The 21,990-nt window shown below is 41.5% G+C and overlaps 1 protein-coding gene across 1 annotated transcript in view; it reads right to left on the bottom strand.

Annotated features, from left to right (window-relative positions):
• PLCG2 (phospholipase C gamma 2) overlaps positions 1 to 18,257 on the bottom strand; it is a 63,442-nt gene extending 45,185 nt beyond the window's left edge. Inside the window, exons 1-2 of the mRNA XM_032195873.1 lie at positions 18,223 to 18,257; positions 12,544 to 12,782 (exon numbers count right to left, since the gene is read on the bottom strand). Of these exons, the coding sequence (XP_032051764.1) occupies positions 12,544 to 12,739 (196 nt within the window). The 5' untranslated portion in view covers positions 12,740 to 12,782; positions 18,223 to 18,257. The remainder of the gene's footprint in view (positions 1 to 12,543; positions 12,783 to 18,222) is intronic.
• Positions 18,258 to 21,990: the final 3,733 nt, after the last annotated feature.

Below are 21,990 nucleotides of genomic sequence, written 5' to 3'. Positions count from 1 at the left end.
GAAGAGCCAGGAAAAGCTGCAACATGTTTCGGGCTCAGATTAGTAAATCAACTGCACCAACTCAGCCATTACTCAGCTGTTACACAGTTACTGTGACCTTTTTATAATAAAATCAAAATGCAGCTTCATGCCTGTGCCAGAACGACCAGCACAGTGCCTCGGCCACTCCATCTTCTTACCGCCTTGATGTTCTGGAGCCTATCTACTCTATTCCACATAAAAATCACAGAGCCATTTGCTCACCTGACTTCATGGACAGATATTCCCGGGGCCTGATACATCTGAAGAAAGCACAGATCTGGACATACACAGGTTGAAAAGTATAAAATCAAGTAAAGCAGTCTTGTGAGTGTGGTTTCCATAGAACTGTACAAAATTACTGCATTTCCCAAGGAAACATAAATCAAATATGCTCTGTAGAGAAGCTGACTCTAGCTTCTCTAGCTGACCCAGCAAGATGAGGAGGATGCTCCCAATGTATTCATTAAGGTGCTGAAGATGATGACACTGGTGACAATCAGGAAAAGCTACAATGCTAGTTTACATTTCATCCATTCTTTTATGTGGTTATTTCCATGAGTTAAAAGAATCTTCTTGGCAGCCTCATCAGTCATCTATTAATTCTGACAACTCCCTCGAGCAGACTTTAACTAGACCAGACCCCAAGGCACCTTTCATTACTATCCTGTCTCAGGCTCTGATCTGGGTGTGCAGTTTTCACTACCTTCCTGGCACTTTAGAGCCTGCAGCCGCTGAACTTCTGCTCTTGAGATGTGGTGTGCAAATCAGTTAATTCAATGGATCATTACACCACTACACGGCTACTTCCCAAAGACTGCACAGATTGGAAAGCAGTGAGTAATTTAGAGTGCCTGCTAGAGCTCTTTACTGCCATAAACTTCACAATAAACCTTTGATCCTCAGCATCTCCACTGATCTCCATTCAAATAACTTGGCAGCAGAAATCACATTCAGTCCCAACGTTTTAACTGTGAATCCCCGTTACCTTCCCTTCAGGAGGCAGATGGCAAAACACAACTTGGATTCCACTACGGCTGGTGCTGGGCAAGCTCAGCAGAAGACAAGACGTAAGGCAAGTGCAGCTAGTGAACGAACAGAACTGCAGAAAACACAACATTGCTGCATACAACAACGCTGCTGATCATTCCGCCTCTGCCACAGCGCTCACCCACCACCCATCATCTGCAGGGAGCAGCCAAGCAGACAACTGGATGAAGGAAAAGCCCCTGCTTAAAACCAGCCAACACCAACAGCAGAACAGCAATATGTTAGCTGGAAGTGCCCATGTAAATTGACTGTTGTCAGGCATGCTTGCATAGATAGACTTTACCAAAGTCAGATAATTTGATGCTGTAAAGTCAAGAGAACTGTGTATAAATGGGATAAGCCTTACAGGCTGACAATCTAGCAAGGTATCCTTGGCAGAAGAGTCATGACTAGCAGTGTTAAAGTTCATCTGGGACTAGCAGTATGGAGTAGAGTCCTGTAAGATAAGGCTCCTGATTGCAAGTCCAAAGGCTGCAGGAGATTTTCATTGTCTGTAGCCACAAAGAACGGTCAGATCAGTTATGTACATAGTGGAGCAGGAGAATAAAAAGTTTACAGAGAGATTCAAAGGATGCTTGTAGTGTCGGAAATCAGGCCATGATCATTATTTACTTCATTAGGTATTTTCAGTAGCAGTCCCCAGAAGTCTTACAGAGAAGCTACTGGCAACGTTTCAGAAAGGAAAATAAGGGACTGATCATCCAAATGGTGCAGACCGAGACACAGAGGTGCGCATTGTCTACATGAGTGTCTTCACATTTTCATGCGTGTATATAGTTACATTCTGCACAAAGACTTCAAAACCAGTTTTTGAAACCTACATCCCTCCTAAAAAAAAAAAAAAAAAAAAAAAGAAAACAATTTGCATTACAAAATATTCCAAAGAGGGTTTCATTTCAGAAAGGCAGAAACTGCCTCCTGCAACACAGACTATGTGCAAATGAGCCCCCAGTGAATGAAGAAAGCCTTCAGTCTCCTTTTGCAAATGCACTTCACAGCGGTTTGTAAGGACAATGGCTTTAGTCTCACCTCTGCAGAATTAAAGATTAACTATACAAGGTGTGTCTTAACAGCCTGTTTTATTCAAAACAGCAGTGAAACACGGATCAAGTGCAACTCTAAAGGGAAAAAGGTGAGGCTTGTCTCAGAGAAAGGCAAAGTCATATGAAGGCAAAAATCTGCAGCAGGTGAGAACAGAGGTGGTATGGAAAGTGATCCAGCTCGTACAAACGGTGAAATTTAATCAGACATTCAGTGGCCCAAGGAAGTCATTACAGGTAAGCCACAAAAATATCTGCAGAGTTACAAGGATGCAACGTGAGAAATGGTGCGGTGCATCTTGAGAAAGCACACGTGGCTGCCTTTCCAAGGGGTCCTCTGGGACTGAGCCGCGTGACTGGCAGAAGCTGTAGCTTGGTGTACCACTTAAACCAGCAGGCTTTTAAGTAATCAGACCACACAGAGCTGCCATGCACAGTAACAAATTGCCATCTTATCAATTACAGCTATCTTTTGAATTGACAACTTCTCACTAGACTGCTCAGCAAAGCAGTGACATATTATGGCCCTTCCCAGTTTGAAGGGCACTAAATTGAAGGGGCCTTAAACCTCAAAGGGCTATTGGTTTCATATTAGAAATTAAAAAGCACCTTCAGAAAATGAGGTTAGGGTAAAGTTTATATACGTGCCCATAAAACTTTACATTCTACTTCCCAAAACAAAACAAGAAAGTTGCCACACAAAACTTTGACTTTGGGGAAAATCTACTGGAGCATCCACATCTTCCCCTCACTTTCATCAACCACTTTCATGGTGCTCAGGTCTGCAAAGTGCTCTAGATTGGAACCTCATTTCACTGGCTAGCCACGTCAGGAAGTCTGGTCACTGTAAGTTAGCGTTAAACACTGCAAAAGCGAGCTGCTGAAGTGAAGACATGATTTGAAAACAGCTAAAGGCTACACACATTCTTTTTTTCATTTAACCACAAAAAACAGGCTCTAAATACTCAGCTGAAGACTTACACAAAGATCCCCTGGTAAGAACTGAAACACACTAGTTTCAAAACAGAAAAGGGTGAATTGTAGTGTCCCTTTGAAAAGATATTCTACAAAGAGTAAGAAGTAGATTCACTTTTGCAATGACACGTTAACAGTTTACAGAATACAAAATAGAAAGAAAAAGACAGAATAAGGACCTGGAGTGTTCAATGTGAGTTAAGTTTATTTCTTCTGTTTATTTATGATTGCCTGAGACAGTCAGAAAATTCAGACAGGAAAAAAAAATGATAGCAATTATTTAAAAAAAAAAAAAAAAAAGTCACTACTAGAAAGGTCAAGCTATCTGAGCATTAGCAAGGTCAAGCCTGACATTCAAGTCAAAAGGAGCAGGTATTTCTCAGCAGAATACATAGATATTAATTACTTGTCCCAGAAAGGTACAAATGCTATAGAAGTTTGTATCATTTTTTCCAAAGACAAAGAAATAAAGTTTTCCACAAGAGAGAAAGTTCATACTGACATTCAAATTTAAATATTTAAATTACTTAGATGTTTAATTTCATGGGAAAAAAATCCCTCAGCTAAGTTTAAGAATGTAAGCCACTTTCATAAACAGTCTCTTAGGTGCTTGGGTTTTAATTTAAAAAAAATAAAATAAGAATGAAATTCCTAATGCATCTGGCAGCTGAAAGGATGCCCAGAACCACAATGTGCTCTCTTCAGCAGGTCATTCTAGCTAGGATTTTAAAAGTAAAATCAGAAAAATTTAATTTAGGGGATAACATGCTGCAGGATAACATTCACAAAATACAAAAAGATCTCAATAAATAAATACCCTGTTAGCTACAACATCACCACCTGTGACAACACATCTAAGATCGCCATTACATTAGTTACACGTCCCTGCATTTTACCTCTCCCTGCAAACTGTGTGTGGACTGATCGGCTCCTAGTATCTACATGACTAGGTTATAGATGCTCTGCCGCTCCAATGAGTTTCGATCATTATCCAGGTGCAACGTTTTGCAGTAATGTGGTTTCTACTTGGCAGCGTAACAGTCTGAAAACACACGGTGCAACCTTGCAGATCGAGAAAAAACAGAATCAAAACTTGTGAGTGCTGTTACATGTACAATGTGCACTTGCTAAGTTAGTTCTTTGTTTCTTGCACTCCCTTTCTTAATATATCCCTGGAAGATGAAAATTACACTTGTACTTACAGATTTTTAAGATGACTAATTCTGTACAAATCTCTTGAGCAGGAAGTAAATCTCAAGTGATTTTTAACAGTTTCTGATAATTCTTTCTACTTTCATACGTCAGACACATTATTAGTAACACTAAATGAATCTAAGAAGGCAAATGTATTTAAGAAGTGGGCCACAGTCATTTTGTTCACAAACTCTGGAAAAAATTGCAGGAAAGAAGCAGAAGAGAGATAACATGAAATTAGCCACTCTAGTTAATCCTAAAATAAAATGTTAGGCACTATCAGTCATATCTTTTGATTAAAAATGAAAAAAGGTATATTAGTGCAGCAGGACTATCTTATACCTCTGGACTGAAGAAAAAAGAAACAGTTACTACATGTTATACTGAAGCATACCCATTAGCATTAAAAGCCTCAATTTTAACAGGCTCAGGCCCTGTGCTTCATAATTTTGCCACTTCGTTAAAAAGAAAAAAAAGTAATCAAAAAAAGAGAAATTATCTACAGAAATATGTATGCTTGCATTACAGAGAAGCAGACATTTACACAGTCAGCGAAGGCACCACACACTTCTCAGAGCACAATTCTCCTGGCTGTGAATCATCACTTAACACCCAGATTGATGGAAGAGTATGCAGAAACTTGCATATTTTCCCATGACTAATCAGACTCCAGTCACCACAGACTTTCCCTTAATTCTCCTTGAAGACTTGACATCTGACAAAGAACGAGGTATCTGTTACAGCTCACCTTCCTGAAGACCTACAACGTGCCAAGTGCTTGCTCTACCAGCTTAGATACCATAACATCTGTGGGGCTTAGTCTACTCATGTGCATATAAACTTCTATATCATGATACAAGAAAATTTGGGAAATGTTGTTTGGTAGCACTGGAGTGTACTCTAAGTCAGCAGATGCAGGTGCCCCAGTCATGTCTCTTAGCAGAGGACAGACTTCAGCAGTTCCTGCTCGCAGCTCCTTCCCCTCCGCCTTTCCCTGCTGTCCAGCAGTTCCCCCACCACTGTCTCAGCTCCAACAGGACAGTTGTTTGTGGGCCGTGTGGTATCCTAGCAAAGAAACAGCACAGCAGAGCCGCTGACATGGAGGCAGAAGTGATCCCCAGAAGCCACCATGAGTACAACATCGAGCTGTCGCAGGCTGGCTATGCAGTAGAAGTGGGGAGAAATAGCAGAGGGTGTGACCCAGGGGCCACTGCACAGCCCCATGCAGTTGTAAAGGGCTCATATGCAATAAAAATACACAGCAGAACCATAGGAAGTGACATGCTGAGCAACACATTGCAGTAAGTTACACTCGTACTTGTGTAAGTCACGGCTTCACAGCCAGGCATACAGCACACATTGTCTCCAAGAGGAAAATCCATCGCAAATTAAACAATTCCTTCCATACCAGGAAACCTAAGCTTCCTTTTTTGGTGTGTTGATAAAGCAAACATTAGTTTAGTTCTGTTCTAGTTACCAAGACAAGTACTTCTTAAATTGCAAACCCATGAACTTCCAATGGTCAGTAACAGCCACGGGTAAATAAATGCTCCACAGCCACGTCCTGCTGGGTCCCACCTGGACTAGGACAGCACTAGAAGGAGAACACATTTCCCCACCACATGCTTTCCCCGCTATACAATTGTGGTTACCAAATTTCTTCTCTAGAAACGGGCAGCTTCTCAATCAGGCTGTGGAGGGAGTGGCTGGGGACTGTGGTCAACCCTTGATTTCTAGGAGGCTTGCTTATTTTTCCTGGAAATAGAAGGAAAAGTCCCCTTGACCCCATGAACGCTGCATCCGAGTCACCAGCCTTTCATCAAGCCAGCGTATCTACAAGGCAGTACTTCTGCAGTGCTTACCAAACCTACTTCTTGTTCATGAAAGGACCAGACTTCTACTGAAAAAATGGCAGGGGCTCCACTGCAATAAAAGGTAGGGTGCGTACAATGAAACACGAATGAAATTCTGAGCACCATGAGCAGCCCCATGGCCCACCTAGCAAACACCGGGTTATCTTTATAGCCTAAAATGATGGAGGACAAGGCAGAATAGAGGGAAATGCCATTTGTAAGCAGAAGGCAGAAGAAGCAGCCCCGACATTTTGTAGCCAGTACCTACAAGTGTTTCCCTTGGATGATCTTAGAGCTATTAGGGCATCTAAAATGTCTCTCTGTATAGAACAATAGCAAGATGACTAAAAGAAGCCCAAGCATGGGTGAACACAGTCAGATCTAGCTCAGATCTGCTTCCCTCAATTATTTGCATAGCTCTCTGCAGACCCACGTAAGGATGCACATGTTGTTGGCATTAATTTTAATACTCTAATGAAATCCTGCGTGCTAAACATCTGTGATTAAAACTCTGTGAAAAGCTGCACTGCTCCCCTCTACCTATTTTGGTTTTGTACAATGGGTTGTGTTGGACCCAGGCGAACCCAGGGAAGGCAGATACAAGGTATTCTGCAATCTTAGTAGATGACATTAAAAAAAACAGCAGCACTGGGAACTTTCCTGGCCTCCACTATACCTAGAAAATGCTCTGGTACAGGCAGCCCCTCTCCTTCCATCGTTCATCTTTCCCTTTCATTTAGAAGGAAACTTGGAACTCTCATAAAATGGAAAATGTAGACAAATTTTATTTACTTTTTTTCTTGAAAGGTGCTCAAGTACTAGACTATTCAGACATTACAGGCTGAAAAGAAAGACACCTCAAAGTCACTTAATCTGTTTGGTCCTACAGCGTGTTATATTTTACACATTGTAAGCAGAATCACCTGAGACCCAAGAAACAGATTGTACAAGAGGATCCGAGTTTTCTTTCACAGAGCAAAATCTACTGTCTTCAGCAAGTCTGATTGGCTTGGAGAAGTTCAACAGCTACCTTGTCCTCCTGAAAATGGAGATAGCACCCAAGAACTCCCTTGGCTTGAGGAACTCTTGGCAGCAAAGCTGTAGAGGAAAGAAAGACTGTGCATGCACAGGTTACTCAACCCATCAGGACAACTCGGAGAAAAAAGTGTGCACAGCCACTATCTGGTTGCTCCTTCCCCTCTTGCAGGTGGGCAGGGAGGACTGGCACAAACAGAGGAGCTGGTACTCAATGCTCCCTATCCCCCTTGAGGCACAACAATGAGATCCCCACACGGTGTGTTTTGCACTGTCCAATTTGTAAAGCTAGAACAAAGCACCAGCTAAAATAAGACCCTTAGTTTGCAAAATTAAGGATGTAGCAGCACTCCCAGACTGAAGTAAATCCCAAGCAAAAACAAAGTGACCAAGGCCCTCAGTTGCTTTGTTAAAGTCAGCGGACTCTGGGACATGCATTAGCTGAAAATTTGGCTCCTTGATCTACTGTTGAAACTGTGTATCCTTGCTAAAGGACACAAACAACCTGTACTATTTCACTGGGAGTTAAATACAGAAGTTTCTCACTAGTTCCTTTTTGCTAGAAAATCCCTTCTGTATATGGTGACTCAGGTCTTTCGGAAGGTCAAAGTAAAATCTCCAGTACTCAGGCATTGCGTGGTCAGAGCCACACGATGGAGATGGGAGAGCATTTAAACCAGCTGTCCTTGCCTCTGTACATCCACACTTGTTAGAGGCCAAAGGCCTGGAACCAGGGGCTTTCTAAAGAAAGGTAGCTCCATTTTAACTTACTCATCTGGAGAAAGACATCTGCACTGAGCAGGAAACAGCCATAATTTTAGCACCTCTTTCACCCTGTTCTGACCATAAAGGCTGACAGCTTTTAAAAGAAAGGAACCCTTCCATGGGTAATGCAATTTAAAGTACATCGTACTGCCACACAGAGAGCCGTGGCATTGCACAAACATTTCTATCAGCATAGATAACCCTACATCTCCCTTGCACAGATCCATTTATTCCAAAACAAAGGGGTTTTTTTGTTGTTGTTTTAGTATTAATGTGAGGCTTAACTTAAATCCTTTCCCAAACAACATTAACCAAACTTGAAAAATGTCCTTGTAATATCCTCAGGGTTCATCCATACCAGGCACTGAGCAGAACCACCTCTGCCCATTTGTTCAGCTGTCTCCAGCGACTTGGACTTGCTGAACCATCCGGTTTTGAGTAGTACCATAATTTTAGCAGCACAGGAACATGGCCCCAGAGAACACAGTACAGATGGATACACTAATCATTTAACACGTCACTGTATATTAGATGTCTGTAAGGTATAAAAACCAACAGCAGTATGAAAGCTTACCAGCTATAGATACAGTAAGCAACTCTTGGGAAAATTAATATCTGCTGTCTTATTCCGAGCTAGACCCCACAAAGCATAAAAATAATTTAAGATAATTGTGTCTGAAAGAACAGCAAAGCATTTTTGTACCAACCTTACAGAAGAGCAATATTTATCATCACTGTATCTGCAGGCACAAGCCACTGCTTAAGGATCTATGTAAAAAAAAATGTCACAACTCCAAAAACAACTCCCCGTTTTAAAACAGCTCTCTTAAGGAAGTCTAACGACTACATTTGTGTGTTCCCAAACAAGCTTTCATTACAGTGAATGAAAGTTTAAAAAAAAAAAAAAATGACACCTGCATCTCTGCCTCACTTCAGGACGTCTCAGATTTTTCCCACCGTAAATAACACAAAGTACTTCTTTCAGAGACCACACTACTTCACTGAAATCAATGCAGAAGTCTCCTTGATATCCATCCTCGTAACACAGCAGGTGTCTTTCAGCAGTTTATGCTATCAATTTTTTAAGATATTTACTCATCTCCTCACAATCAAAAGAGCTTTGCATCCCTGCAGTGTAGAGCATTGACCGGCCTACACTATGAGCTGCTCTGGCTTAGAGGAATTTGAGAGCCCTTTACATATTTACAGTTCAACAGCAAGAAATTCAGCATTGTGATACCCCAAACTCACAACACTAGGCAGAGCAGTTAACAGAGAGAGAGGGGAAAAAAAAGTTCTTATTTTCCAAAGGAAAGGTATTAGGATACAACATAAAAACAGGTCTCCATCCTCTCTATCAGCTCTTTTTGCATCCAAAACTTAACAGCTCTCCTTGCTATCTGATTTATGAACACAATTCCCCCAGCAGGTGCAAACGTTCAGTTCTGTGCCTCCTCTAAAGAGCAGTTGCCAAATGAGTTAAAATTGCACACACAACGATCTTCACTCTCTCACCCATGATCAATATTAATTCTTATTGGACTGTAGCACATGGAAATAGCAACCATTAAGATCACATCACAAATGTGTATTGAACAGCAATCTTCAGGATGATTAAAGCACGGAATATTAAGCAACAATATAATACTTGAGATCATACTACCATATCCTTCGCCACTAAATATATATTTTTCAAATGTGTAAGCCTTCTTAGTTCTTATTTTTCACAAAGTCAATACAACCCACCAGTGAATATTTGGGATATTCATACATACATTTAGATACTCTCAAGTGAAAATGATTTTTCTCCCATCACAAAGTTGGTAGCAACTTTTTAGCACAGCTCCAGGGAAATAAAAATTCTTATTCTCCTGTTATTGGTACTCAAGAAGCCCATCCATTTGATTACTACATATGAAAAGTTCAAATCCATGTTTTTTCTACTTTTCAAGCAAAAGGGAAGCCCAAGTGTCAGTCAAAAGGAGTAATAATAAAATTTAAAAAAAAAAAAAAAAAAGATTTCCTTCCTCTTCAGTAGAAACACTGTCAGCAAGTTAAAGCTGCAGTGACTTTCATTTCAAGCAGATCAGATAGAATTTACCATGAACCAGAACAACACAACAGCAGTTCACATCATATTCTGAAACAATGTCTGAAAATACATCTTGTTTTTGAGAGGGTTCTTTGCTTTGTAAGACAACAGAACAATATTTTGCATATTCATGCTTTGGAGTCTTGACATATTCTCATACCTGAAGTTTCCATTAAGTATTTCCACTTAAATATTCCTGAATTTAAATATACTGCTAAAATACTTGAATTTTCAGGGAGAAAGGCAGATGGCCTTTGGATAAATTGCAGGTCTATAGCTGAATTCCCTGTCCTGGTAACAAGTGCCAGTGTATCCGGAGGCAAGTCATTATCCTGCTGGATCACCCACGTATAAGGGTCAAATAAAATATTCACCTTTCTTCAAAAGGGTCAAAATCTATACACAGAGCAAGAAATTTAATTATCAGTATGTATTCCTACACACACACGGGATGCTTTGATAAGACTGCAAGTCACGCACTGAAAAAAGCTGGCCCCAAAACCTGGAATGCTCTGGAATACAGACCAGGCTGCTTTAAGTTTAGTCACTTTGTGCAAGTGGCTGTGTTATAGTCTTTAACTACATGATCCCATGTTATTTTTTGCCAGAGGACTCTGAGGCCTCATTAATCCAGCAAGTGGTTATTTTCTATTTTGTTTTAATCTCATTGTTCTGTGCGTCACCCCAGGCTTTACTTGTAAGGTTTATTCAAGCCATGCTCTCATAACTGAATTACTCCCCTCCACACCGGACTTTTTTTGGCACACCTCATTTTGGGATCTGAGCATATCATACTCGCATTCACCCTCATCATTGTAGGAAGGAATAATTATCCTAATTTTACATGACTAACCAGGGCACAGCGAAAGGATGATCCAGAGAACCTGTTAATTAGGGTGTGCAGATCCGATTGCTTTTTCCCAGAACACTATGTATGACCACATTTTCACCACCAATTATAAAAACATTCTCCAGACGAGCAGTCTTTCATTCCACTGCACTAGATTTCCTGTTGCAGGCGCAGTCTTTGCAAAGAACAAGACGGGAACTGGTGGAAATACCAAATAGAAATTTAATGCTCCTAAGTAGCTTGAAGTGAAGTTGCACAGACAATTCAAAAATCATGCATCTTCTCAGTGCTTGTCTTTGCAGCCTTACAGATCAATGTGTTTTTAGCTTACAGTGGATTTATAACAAAAAAAAAATATATCGAAAAATCAATAGACGAACTCCATTCTTTCTCCTCAATTTCTTTCACCACACAATGCAGATTTTTCTTCCCACTGAAATTCACATATGACTGTCAAGCCTCCAGAAAAGTAAGAGGCCGCAGGGAGAAATATCTGCTTATTCTCCACACCTATGGCCCCTTATCCCCCCACACACTTAATTTAGCCTCAGTCTCTCTCATGTTCCTAACCCCTCTTCCTTCTCTCAGGCATCGATCAACTTATTTCTCACCTAAATTTCAGTCTCTGCTCAGTAAGTTCTAGTCTCACCTCTGAGATTCCCTGTGCTGTAATTATTCCCTCACTACAGTGTACTGGCTCAGCCTTCACTTCTTCACCTCGAAACTCCAAGTTCTTATCACAATTTCAATTCCTAAATTCAACTCCAAACTTCTCATATTAGCTGAGGGCAACCAGTAAGTGTCAACTCAGACAGATTGTCCAATCCCTTCATAGAAGACAAACACCATTTAGCAACAGCACATAAAATCATGCCCACAAAAATAAAGTTATCAAATGCTCATATGCAACACCTGTAATTACATTATAGAAATGGGAACTGTACAAGCCCCCAAAACTGCAGGTTGAACTTGGTTGACATCAGCCACGTTCAGTAAGAACTGAAAACAAGTTTCACTTTACTCTTGTACCATGGCTTTTGCAGTGCTACGTAGCTTTAAATTCCCCTTCTATTTCCCCACCTAGTTATAAATAGTGGATTTTACCAGTTCAGATATAGGCTAGAGACACTATCAACTCAGGACCTTCAAACAATCTCATATCTCACAGCTTCATCTTCCTAAGTCATTCGTACTTTCCAATAATGATCCTAAGTAATGATTTCTAACCTGAAACAACAATTTCCTTAAGAATATGGGACATTTACTTCAGTTTCCTTGTATTTGGATGTTTTGATTTTGGGGAGAGAAGGGCAAAAAAGTACTAATTGTTTGGATCTACAAGACATCTCAGTGCTTAATGATGGAAAACAGTTCTCACTCAGTAACACAATTCATAGAACACAAGCATCATCACATTCAAGGATGAAAACTTTGAGAGCAGGGTTTAGGGAAAAAGAACGTTAACCACATGCAAGGGTTAGGTATCTAACTAAGGAGCTGCAGAAGATTCTTCACCTGCATTGCCCCAATTCACCGTATTCTTGGCAAGTTACCAGACTATTTTCAGCCAAAAGCTTCATTATGTTAACAAAGGCTCATTAAATCAATATTCAACAATTACATTAATTTATTAAGTAACTCCAAGTTCAGGTACGCTTTGAAAATACTCACAGAAACCTTCAATCTTGTCAGCTGTCTTGCTCCATGCCACCTGCCTGGTTTCCATTATGACTTGTATAGTCCTCCTTTCTGGACTGCTCTTCTTAAGACTGAATACTGTCATGACAGTTCCCAGCTCCAAGGTCCTTTTGATCTGGCTTTTCTCATACTCCGGCAGCACCCCATAGTCTATATTCTTTCTGGACATGTTTGTTGTTTTTTTATATCAAACTTTTACAGTTTTCGGTGTGCTGAAAAAGGCAGAAAAGGGGAAAAAATCAGTATTTAAAACAGCTTTTTTATTTCCTTATAATTATGTTTGTATAAATTAGAGATACATAATAGCTTTAGGTAATAGACCACCCATTTAAATGCATGGCATATACATGGTGAACATTAAGGATAAAATGGCAAGGGGCCTGGCAAAGGAGGAACAGTCTTCACAAAGAGAGGTACCAGTGACACTTACATCTATTTTCTATTAAACATCAAGAGCCAGGTGGAGCTGCCACTGCTCAATTCCTCTGCAAGACCAACGTCCCTCTTCCAGCTGTACCGTGACACTAACTGCTCCTGCAGCCTACTCACACAGCTGTACCCAGCACTCCAAAACAATATAAAGCAAGCTACGTTCCGTTTAGCCCAAATACATAAAATCACATTCAAGGATATAATTCCATGTATTCTCTTATGCAAGCACATGTTCAGTAGCATAGATACACCCAGCATTACAAATACAGACTTTCACCTTTAAAAGCTCACTAATATGACATAGAAGTGTGTGACATAAACATGAAGGGGAAAAAAAATAAAAGGAGACCGGGAAGAAATAGCAAACAGAATTCTACCCGAGTAATTGGACAAAAGAACAATAACTACGAAGAGTACAAAACATAGAAATGCCAGTATAAATAACACCTAGGTTCTAACAAATAAATCCTTTACGTTCCAGAGTATTTAAGAATAAACAAAACTAAAGAACACGCTGGAAGCATGAAAATGTGTTCAAACTAAAGCAGAACCCTATTATACACCTCTTCTAAATGAGCAATATTCACCATCTCTGTAGCATTTTCTGATGTGTTTTCTATCCCCTCTCCTAACTAATATTAGGAGAGGGGATAGAAACATAGTGTAAAAGCAATTATACTGCACAGATTGTTTTCACGACACCTGTTTATTTCACTCACCAAGACTCCAGCTTTTTCGCAGGTATAACCAGTGCCCAAGGAAGGATTACTTCCTGGGACAGTTAAACAAACAGCTTGTGAACAGTTAGCCAGAAAGGGTACCGAGTACAATTATAAATCGAATCCGCCTCTGCCACATCGAGCAGGTTTTCTTTACTTAAGTGTATCACTGACACATTATACATGCACATCAAATGTGCAATGCAAGTTTAATGCATCACATATTCTGTCTAAATGCACTTTAAACAACAACAAAAAAAAAATAGCAACAAAAAGTTCATAGCACTAGGAAGCAAAAAAGAATCTCTGAAGTCCGCAAATAGCAAATACTGGTTTCTCCCCAGGAAAGAGTAACTGTTACTGGTAGATCCAATGTAGAATAGACTCCCTTAAACAAAGTACAAACCCTGATTATATTTATCTTGATTTGAAGACTTCAGGAGTCTCATAAGGCATCAGAAAAAGAATCACTTCAAGCCTACTGAGATCCTTTCAAGTATCAGATCAGCTTTTACTTACCATTTTATAGGGAACTAAATATCATTAAGCCTTTGCTCATGCATATTTTTTTCTGACAGAGACAGAAGTAGCTCTTTTCAGAAATCACCATTCCTATAAAAGTTTCTTCATTGTTTTCAGGTACTTATAGACTTATGCCCGATAAAAACTTAATGAATTCTATGTTATGCTGAAGTTAAATCTTTAACTCTGGAAACTGAGGGCAATTTAATTTCTGCAACTGTAAAAAATATCTGGAAATCAATTTTGTCCTTAGTATTAACAATCAAGCTATTGATATGGAAAAAGAGGTCTGAAGCACAATCAAAATCATCCTCCTCTCCCCCATTTTTTTTTTATATTCACAATACTATCACCAGACAGTCAAAATACCATCCCTACTGCATCCCAGCTGCAGCAAGTTCGTTACTCTTCTTGCCCCAACTTATCACAGAAGCATCAACTTGCTGCTTGATGAGAATTCCCAAATCTGAGGAGCCTCAAGGGCTCTGTAGCCCATTTAGCTGTTGTCTTTATATTACACCAGGAAGAGCTGTGAAAAAATGCTGATGATTAAGGCCTAGCTGTCCAATGACAAGGTAACACCAGATGCAGTAACATCAGCTTGCGTAAACTCTTACAGCACATGACCTACACGAGAATTTAAACCAGGTGACTGTCTTGTTTAGAACAGTAAAGAAAGTGAAGGGAAAATATGAGTTAAATACAAATACTGGAAGAAACCTTGGCAATGTCTAAAGTATATCAGCTTACGCACTTCTAACACTCCATGGCTATGCCTCTCCTAACAGAGTCTGTTTTTCCTCACCGGTATTTGCATGCATACACCCAGAGCACATCTTGGCACAAAACGGGCAAAAGAGAGACATGCATGCAGCAACTCTCATAAATATTAGCAAGTTTCCGTGCTCTGGTCCCGCCCACATCAAACAGCTAATTACAAGCTTGATTACTTCTCAGCAAGCTTATTTACAAACAGAGTGCCCTGGAACCTGCTTTTCCATCCACGCACAAAGAAGGAAGTGATATCATTTTCACCCAAGATACCATTTTGCCCATTTTGCTGCCAATCTTTCCCCTTTACCCCATCCCTGAGCAGGACAGGTTTAAGTGAACAGCTGAATGTCCCTGCAGCAGGCATGCTGAGCCACCAGGCACAGCATCCCCTTGGGCTCTCTTCCTCTCCCCTCAGTCCACTACTCTCCATCACAAGCAGTTTCAGTTTCCGTGTTGATAACTAATTTGACCATGCCACTTCTCGCTTCCCCTTCGTAACTTCTTCCAGCCCTCCTCCCCCTCGCCCCATGTCACGGGCTCCTGACATGCTCTTCACTCTCTTTTCTGCTCTTTCTCATTAATACCACAAAGCTGTCTTTCAACATCTTGTCACCAACTGCTTTCAGTCCCATCTGTCAGACTTTGAAGCTGCCCGGTGCAATCTTTCCAATCCCTTTTAAAATTCTACCACTTCAGTAAACACTTTTTTTTTTCTCAAGCTAACAGAAAAGCAAACAACAGTCCCTCCTTACCTGCAGCGAGGCCTCTTCTGCATAGCCCACACTGAACCTGAAGTTCCTCTAGAGCAGGAACCATGCCTTACTCCCTGTTTTGCAAAGCATTGTACAGGTTATATCATGTTTAATATCTATGAGCTTGTTACTGTGTAAGAAAAGGGTACTTTGTTTTCCTACTGGTACTGAAAAATATATGTATGTACACGTCAATCCTACAACTGAGAACTTTGGACAACTTTTAAGGGTTGTAAGCAATGGCGTATTTTAGTCAGAATGTAACGGATCCTTTTTGACCCCCTGGGACCAGTCAGATTAACATAGAAATTATCACGGCCTTGCATCTCACAAGATAGCCACAGTCATCTCGTCTTACATTTGTTTTTTCTGTTATTACAGTGACTTATAATAACAGAAGTGCAAGGAGCAAAAAATAAAGTTACAAATCTTTGAACGGTGCCTGGCTTTCAAAAAGGAGAAAGCAAATAAAAGAAACCTAGTGTTCTCATTTTGCTCCCTCATTAAGAATTGTAGTGAAACAAGTATGTTGTGATTGGAACAACATTTAACCATTTCAGTAATACTGCACAGCAACAATAAAACTCAACAATAAAACTCAACTTGTAAATGGATATTTTTTTTCAGGAGAATATAACAAAACATACATATGCTGAGCCTGTTGCAGTACAAGTTGTAGCTGTAAAATGAAGCATACCTTACAGCAACATCAAAAAGAATTTCTAAATATAGCTGCTTAATAAAAGGCGATGAAGCATTTTTGAGAGCTCAGTCCCCTACTGCAAAGGAACTGCCTTTCAGAGGTGGCTTCTTAAACAGTTTCCGCTGAATATAATATACTGGACTTCCCCTTTTAAAGTAGCTCTTCCTTCTTAAAAGAGAGTGAATGCTGTTTTTAGTCTACCTTACATTCTAAGCCAGGTTCTAAACTTACTCTGAAACAATACTGCAGCTGAGGATACCTACTTCATCAGTAAACAGGTGAAAAAATATCACAGCATTTTGTCAACCTACATGACCATTCCTTTATTGTTCCAGCTACCTGTTCCAGTTTGGGAGTAATTTGGAAGGAACACCACAGGAAGCTTCCTAGCGGTGAAACACACCAGACCTCCCAGAAGAGCTCAAGGAAGCCCTTCATTGCCTTTTCAGTATTGAGAGTCTTCTTAGACCCACACATGGGTGCCCCCAAGCCTTCTTACACTCATCACTGCACAAATATTTGAATCTACGATATTTCAGTCCATTCACTCAGCAGAATGCCATTATAACCCCCATCAACACAGTATCTGGATGCCTCTACACCAGAGGAGCACGAGCTACAGGACACCTTTGAGTGAAATAAAAGCATTGCTGCTCTTCTACAGAACTATTGATGCCTAAAGCAGGGAGGTCCAGCATCATTCAAATGATTCAACGAGTGATCCAGTCATCATGTAAACATGCCACAAACTGTAGTTTAGACACAGACGCATTACTTTACTTTTGACTGTAAGCACCACAGGTGTGAAAATATTGGTATCCTGTATGCCACACAAAATTGGGACCATTTGTTACTTTTTGCGTTGTGACACAGGAGCAATTTCTACATTGTCTTTTACCAAAGAACCTGAATACTTTGAACTAAAGTTAGAAAGGCTCATTGCAAGGAAACAAGCGAACACAGACATGGAAATCGACCATTTCCGTCCACCCCCAAAGCTGCATATTTAGTTTTCCTTCATTACAGTACTCCTGAATTTCAAAAGCAAACCCTTTCTGAAGATCATCTACAGTTCTTGCCTAGCAGACATCTGATAGGGCAGGGAAAGAGAGGAAAAACTGAGAAAAGTCAAATCACAAAGGTACAGGTTGGCAAAGAACATCTCATCTGAGCACTGCTGAACCCCCACTCTTAGCTTCAACCTTAGGACACAGCAAGTGCCTTCCTACACCAGGTGGCCCAAGAAGTGCAATCTGAAGGCAGACCCTGGTCAGTTGCTGTTTTCCCCCATGCTCTGTGCACCAAAACCTCAATTTCTACAAGACCTGTTGCATGTTTGGCCCCTCGCTCTGCCTTCAGGTGCATTTCGGACACCGCCTCACCACAGCACCACCAGCACGGGTACCCACGGCTCCACTAATTAACAGCAATCAACGCACGGCTCTTCGCAGGGGGGCTTCCCTCCTCACCCCTGGACCCCCATCAGACACCCACCACGGCTGAGAAGGTTTCCTCCTTCCCTCGCCAGCCTGCAGCAGGCAGCGTCCAGCCGCAAGGTGCAGGCAGGCAGCGTCCCCTCTGCCAACCTCCCCCTGTCCCCTTCGCCCCAAAGCCGCCTCCCTGCCCTCGCCCACCTCCTCTCCGCCCTCCTCTCCCCTCCCCGCGGCCGCCCGCCCCCTCACCTGCCGCGGGGAGCAGCCCCCCGCCGCCACCACAGCCACCACAGCCGCCCTGCCCACCCCGAGCCCACCTGCTGGAGGGGCCGGTGGCTGTCCGGGAGGTGGCGGTGCCGGTGTCGCCGCGCCCCGCCGGGGCTCCCACTTCTGCTTCTGCCCGAAGCGGGAAGAGGCGGGGCGCCGCCGGCCACCTACTGGCGTACTGCCCCTCAGGGCGTCCCCTGCCTGCCTGAGGAGAAGGAGAAGGGGCTCGGTCCCGTCCCTCCTCGCCCCCCGTGCTTCCACCTCCCCCGGGGACCAGGTCCCTGCTGCCGCCTCCCCTCAGGGCCGTGCCCTTGTCCCCTTCAGCCGCCCCTGTCCCCCTCGCCGTGCCCCCGTTCGAGGCCTTGTTGCCGAAGCCCCTGTGAGAAGCAGGTGCTTGTGTGCCCTAGGTGATCATTAACCCATCACAGTTTTCATGAAGCGCTCAAAGCTCCGTGCAATTCCTGCTCGCGATGATCTTTCGAGCCTGCGGTAGCAGGAAGCCGCAGAAGCAGGGATATGAAGTTGACGCACTCGGCTGCTCCTCAAACAAACCAAAAAAAAATGCCTAGGAAGCAAAACTAGAGATGGCACAGTGTTTGCAAGGAACGGATCTCCCCATTCTGCCCATACAGAGGAAGTTGTGGACAATTTGGCAAGGGCCACGCCATGTTGCTGTGGCAAAATCCATATTCCACGTGCTGCTTTCCAAACAGGTTAAGTCTATTAGAGAGAGCTCTTCAGCTGCTGTCCTTCCAACCCTGGTAGCTGGCAAAAAAAAAAAAAAAAGGATTGAAAAGGACATGCCTCTTAGCAGTCAGACTTGGAATCAGATCTAATCTACTGACAAGAGAAATGTTTTCAAGAATTTCTGTCAGCTTCATAAATGGTTGAACAGTAGTCAAACACTATCTTACTCAGTAAAACTTATTAATAATTCTACCCTATGCATGCCAAAGCTACTGAAGCAATCTAATATCTGGAATGGGGTATCAACAAGAAGTTCTACAACACCAAAAGCAATGCTACAAAAATGCTTAGCTCAGAAAGAGAAAGAAAAAAAATGTTCCTTGTATCCAGCAAAAGCTGTAAGGAGCAATTTGGGAAACTCTTCCCAAAGACAAGCTAACAAATACTTGCCATAGGTAAAAGCATCAAAAGATTTCAAATGAGTATGACTCAGGACCAGAAACTGATGAATGCATTCGAAACACCACCACCACAAAAGGAAAAAAAAAAAAAAAAAAAAAAAAGTAAAACCTGATTATCTGTGAAAGGATTCTTTTAAATGCAAAATAAAAATGTGACAATTATAATCTTGTCATTGTTCACTGTTTCATGAGCCATCTTGCTGTAGACTCTTCAGATTTTTCCAGGTGCCAGACCTGGGAAATGTTTCTTTATAATATGTGATGTAGTTACAAGTTCACAGAACATCTTACAGGAGACATGACACTAAAAGAATGAGAATAGCAGAATATGTATCAATCATATCAACATGTCTCCCAAAGTTTGTTTTTAGCTCTTGATCATTAAAACCTGGAGTGTTTTATATTGAAGCTGCCTTTGAAATTATATGAATGGCAACAGAATGCTAGCATCAAGTGGCCAACTTCCCCAGCTGCAAAAGCTGAATACCAGAACATTCATACGACCCAAGCCACAAGGCACATACCATACACCACAGAGAGCTACAGGGTGCGGGTGATCCCAGGCATTTTACAGGCAGGAGATAACAGAATTCTTTGAATCCCATCTGTCAGAATCAGTGTTAATCTGGATACGTTGGCAGTGAATCTAAGTTTCAGCAAATATCAGCCTCAGCAGCCCCTCCTTCTACTGCTTCACTATTACCAAGTCTCCTCACCAGTCATATGGCATAGCTGCAGCAGAGGAACCACCCTTGAGCAACCCACAAGCCACAAAGGCACGGAGTTGACCATCTTTATGATATTCAGAGTCTTTGCTGCAGAAGTTAAGCAGGGCTGCAAAACATACCAGACTTAGGTCTAGACATACTTCGGTGTGGTTGAGCCTCAGTGGTGCCCTGGAAGACTAAAACCTACCAATTCAAAACATTTCTGGCACAACCTTAGGTTTCACTGATAAAACTTTCTTGAAGCTGGAGAGTTGTGAGACAGTCAAAGGAAATATGTATGTGGAAGAAAATCAGCTTCAGTGGAGATCATAACACTGAATTCCAAAAATTGCTGATTGTAACAAAATCTTGGACATATAGATGGGATAACCAATCCTCATAAACAAAACAAAACAAAACAAACAAACAAACAAACAAACAAACAAAAACACTATAAGAGTGACTCAGAAACATCAGCTATTGCTCAGCACATCCAGTACACTAGAAGTAAGAGTACTCAGATTCCCTCACAATCACAGCAGAAGATTCAAAGTCACTGTCAGAATCAGCAGCTCCTGCCATCCAACTTTCAAACCTTGAAAGTGGGACCTCCCAAGTGGACAACAGAATTCCCTGTAAAGAGTATGGACCTTGCAGTCACAGATAATTATCAGGTGGCATGGTCAGTCCTTGTTTTTTGTAACAAAAAAAAAATTGTTTATACATGTGGGCTGGGAAGAGTTGTGGGGAAATTTGTCCTTTGAGTTGAAGAGTCTGACCCCAGAAAAGCCTGTGTGTTTAAAAGGTTAACCACTAGAATATTTTTTTTTTTTCAGCTTAACCTTCTTTTGATAATTTAAAAAGGTTCTTCACATTGTTAAATATAACCAAAATTCATACTGTAAGATCCAAAGAGAGTTTTCAGTTGTGAGTACATTTTTTCATGTCAGTCATAAATCCCCCAAAAAAGTGAATTTATAGGGTTGACATTGACACTTTCTTAATTACAGCATTAGTAGCTTCAACCCTGTCTTATTGTCATATTTGGTAATGAAGTGTTGATTACTTCCCTGAAGAATAAACAAGGCACAAAAGAGGATCACAGGCCTGGCAAGACAGCCTCATGGATAGAATAAATAATGGTCACAAAACTGGTGCCATTTCCTCACAGGAGCTACAAAGAAAATAAAGCTTTTGTGTAGAGGATAAAAGTTGAATAGCTTTATCCCATCAATCCCCACTTGTAAGAAATACTAAAGAGCCATTGGGCATGAGGAACAAATATTTTAGAGACTGTCACTGATAAGAGTATCTAGTCTAAGTATTTGCTCACCATCAGAGTACTTCAACTCCTTGGCAGGAGTGCATAGCCTCAGCTAGATTTTCTGGTTTGAGCTGCAAAACCTATAAGCAGAGGTTTTTTCATAGAGAAAAGTTATTTTTCAAGCTTTTCTTTTATGAACTTTTCCTCTGCAGGACTCTGAAACAGACTCTAAACCTGTTGCCAAGAGAACTTGCACACCACCATACCAGGATTACACGTCAATCCAATTCCCTGTCAGAAAGCAAGTGCCAGTTTGTGAGGGGAGAAATCTGTGATCACTAAGGACTGGCTTGTTCTTTTATAGCTCCTCTTCATAAAGTCATCTATTTTGTCCAAGTTCTTCCCTGGCCATACAAAATGAAGTTGTTTAAGTACAGGGCCTAGTAACCAAGGCTAGTTCTAGACTGGAGGTTGCTTGCAGTGGCCTAGCAGGCATTGCCCAGCTGGCCTGTTCTAGAACCTTCAGCTATGGCAGGAAGCCTTGATCAAGTTGTAATCATCACCTTTAGTGTCTCAAAGCACCTTTGTAGCTGAATCCGATCTCAGAATATTGTCCAGCTGCAGGAGCACAACTCAAGCAATGAACTTTCCAGATGAGCCAACCTCAAACATGTTCATGCCATCTGACAATACAACAGC

This window comes from Aythya fuligula, chromosome 12 (assembly GCF_009819795.1).
Source record: "Aythya fuligula isolate bAytFul2 chromosome 12, bAytFul2.pri, whole genome shotgun sequence".
Taxonomy (NCBI): domain Eukaryota; kingdom Metazoa; phylum Chordata; class Aves; order Anseriformes; family Anatidae; genus Aythya; species Aythya fuligula.
Note: the sequence above shows the minus strand (reverse complement) of the source record. Positions and strands in the feature narration are given on the sequence as shown.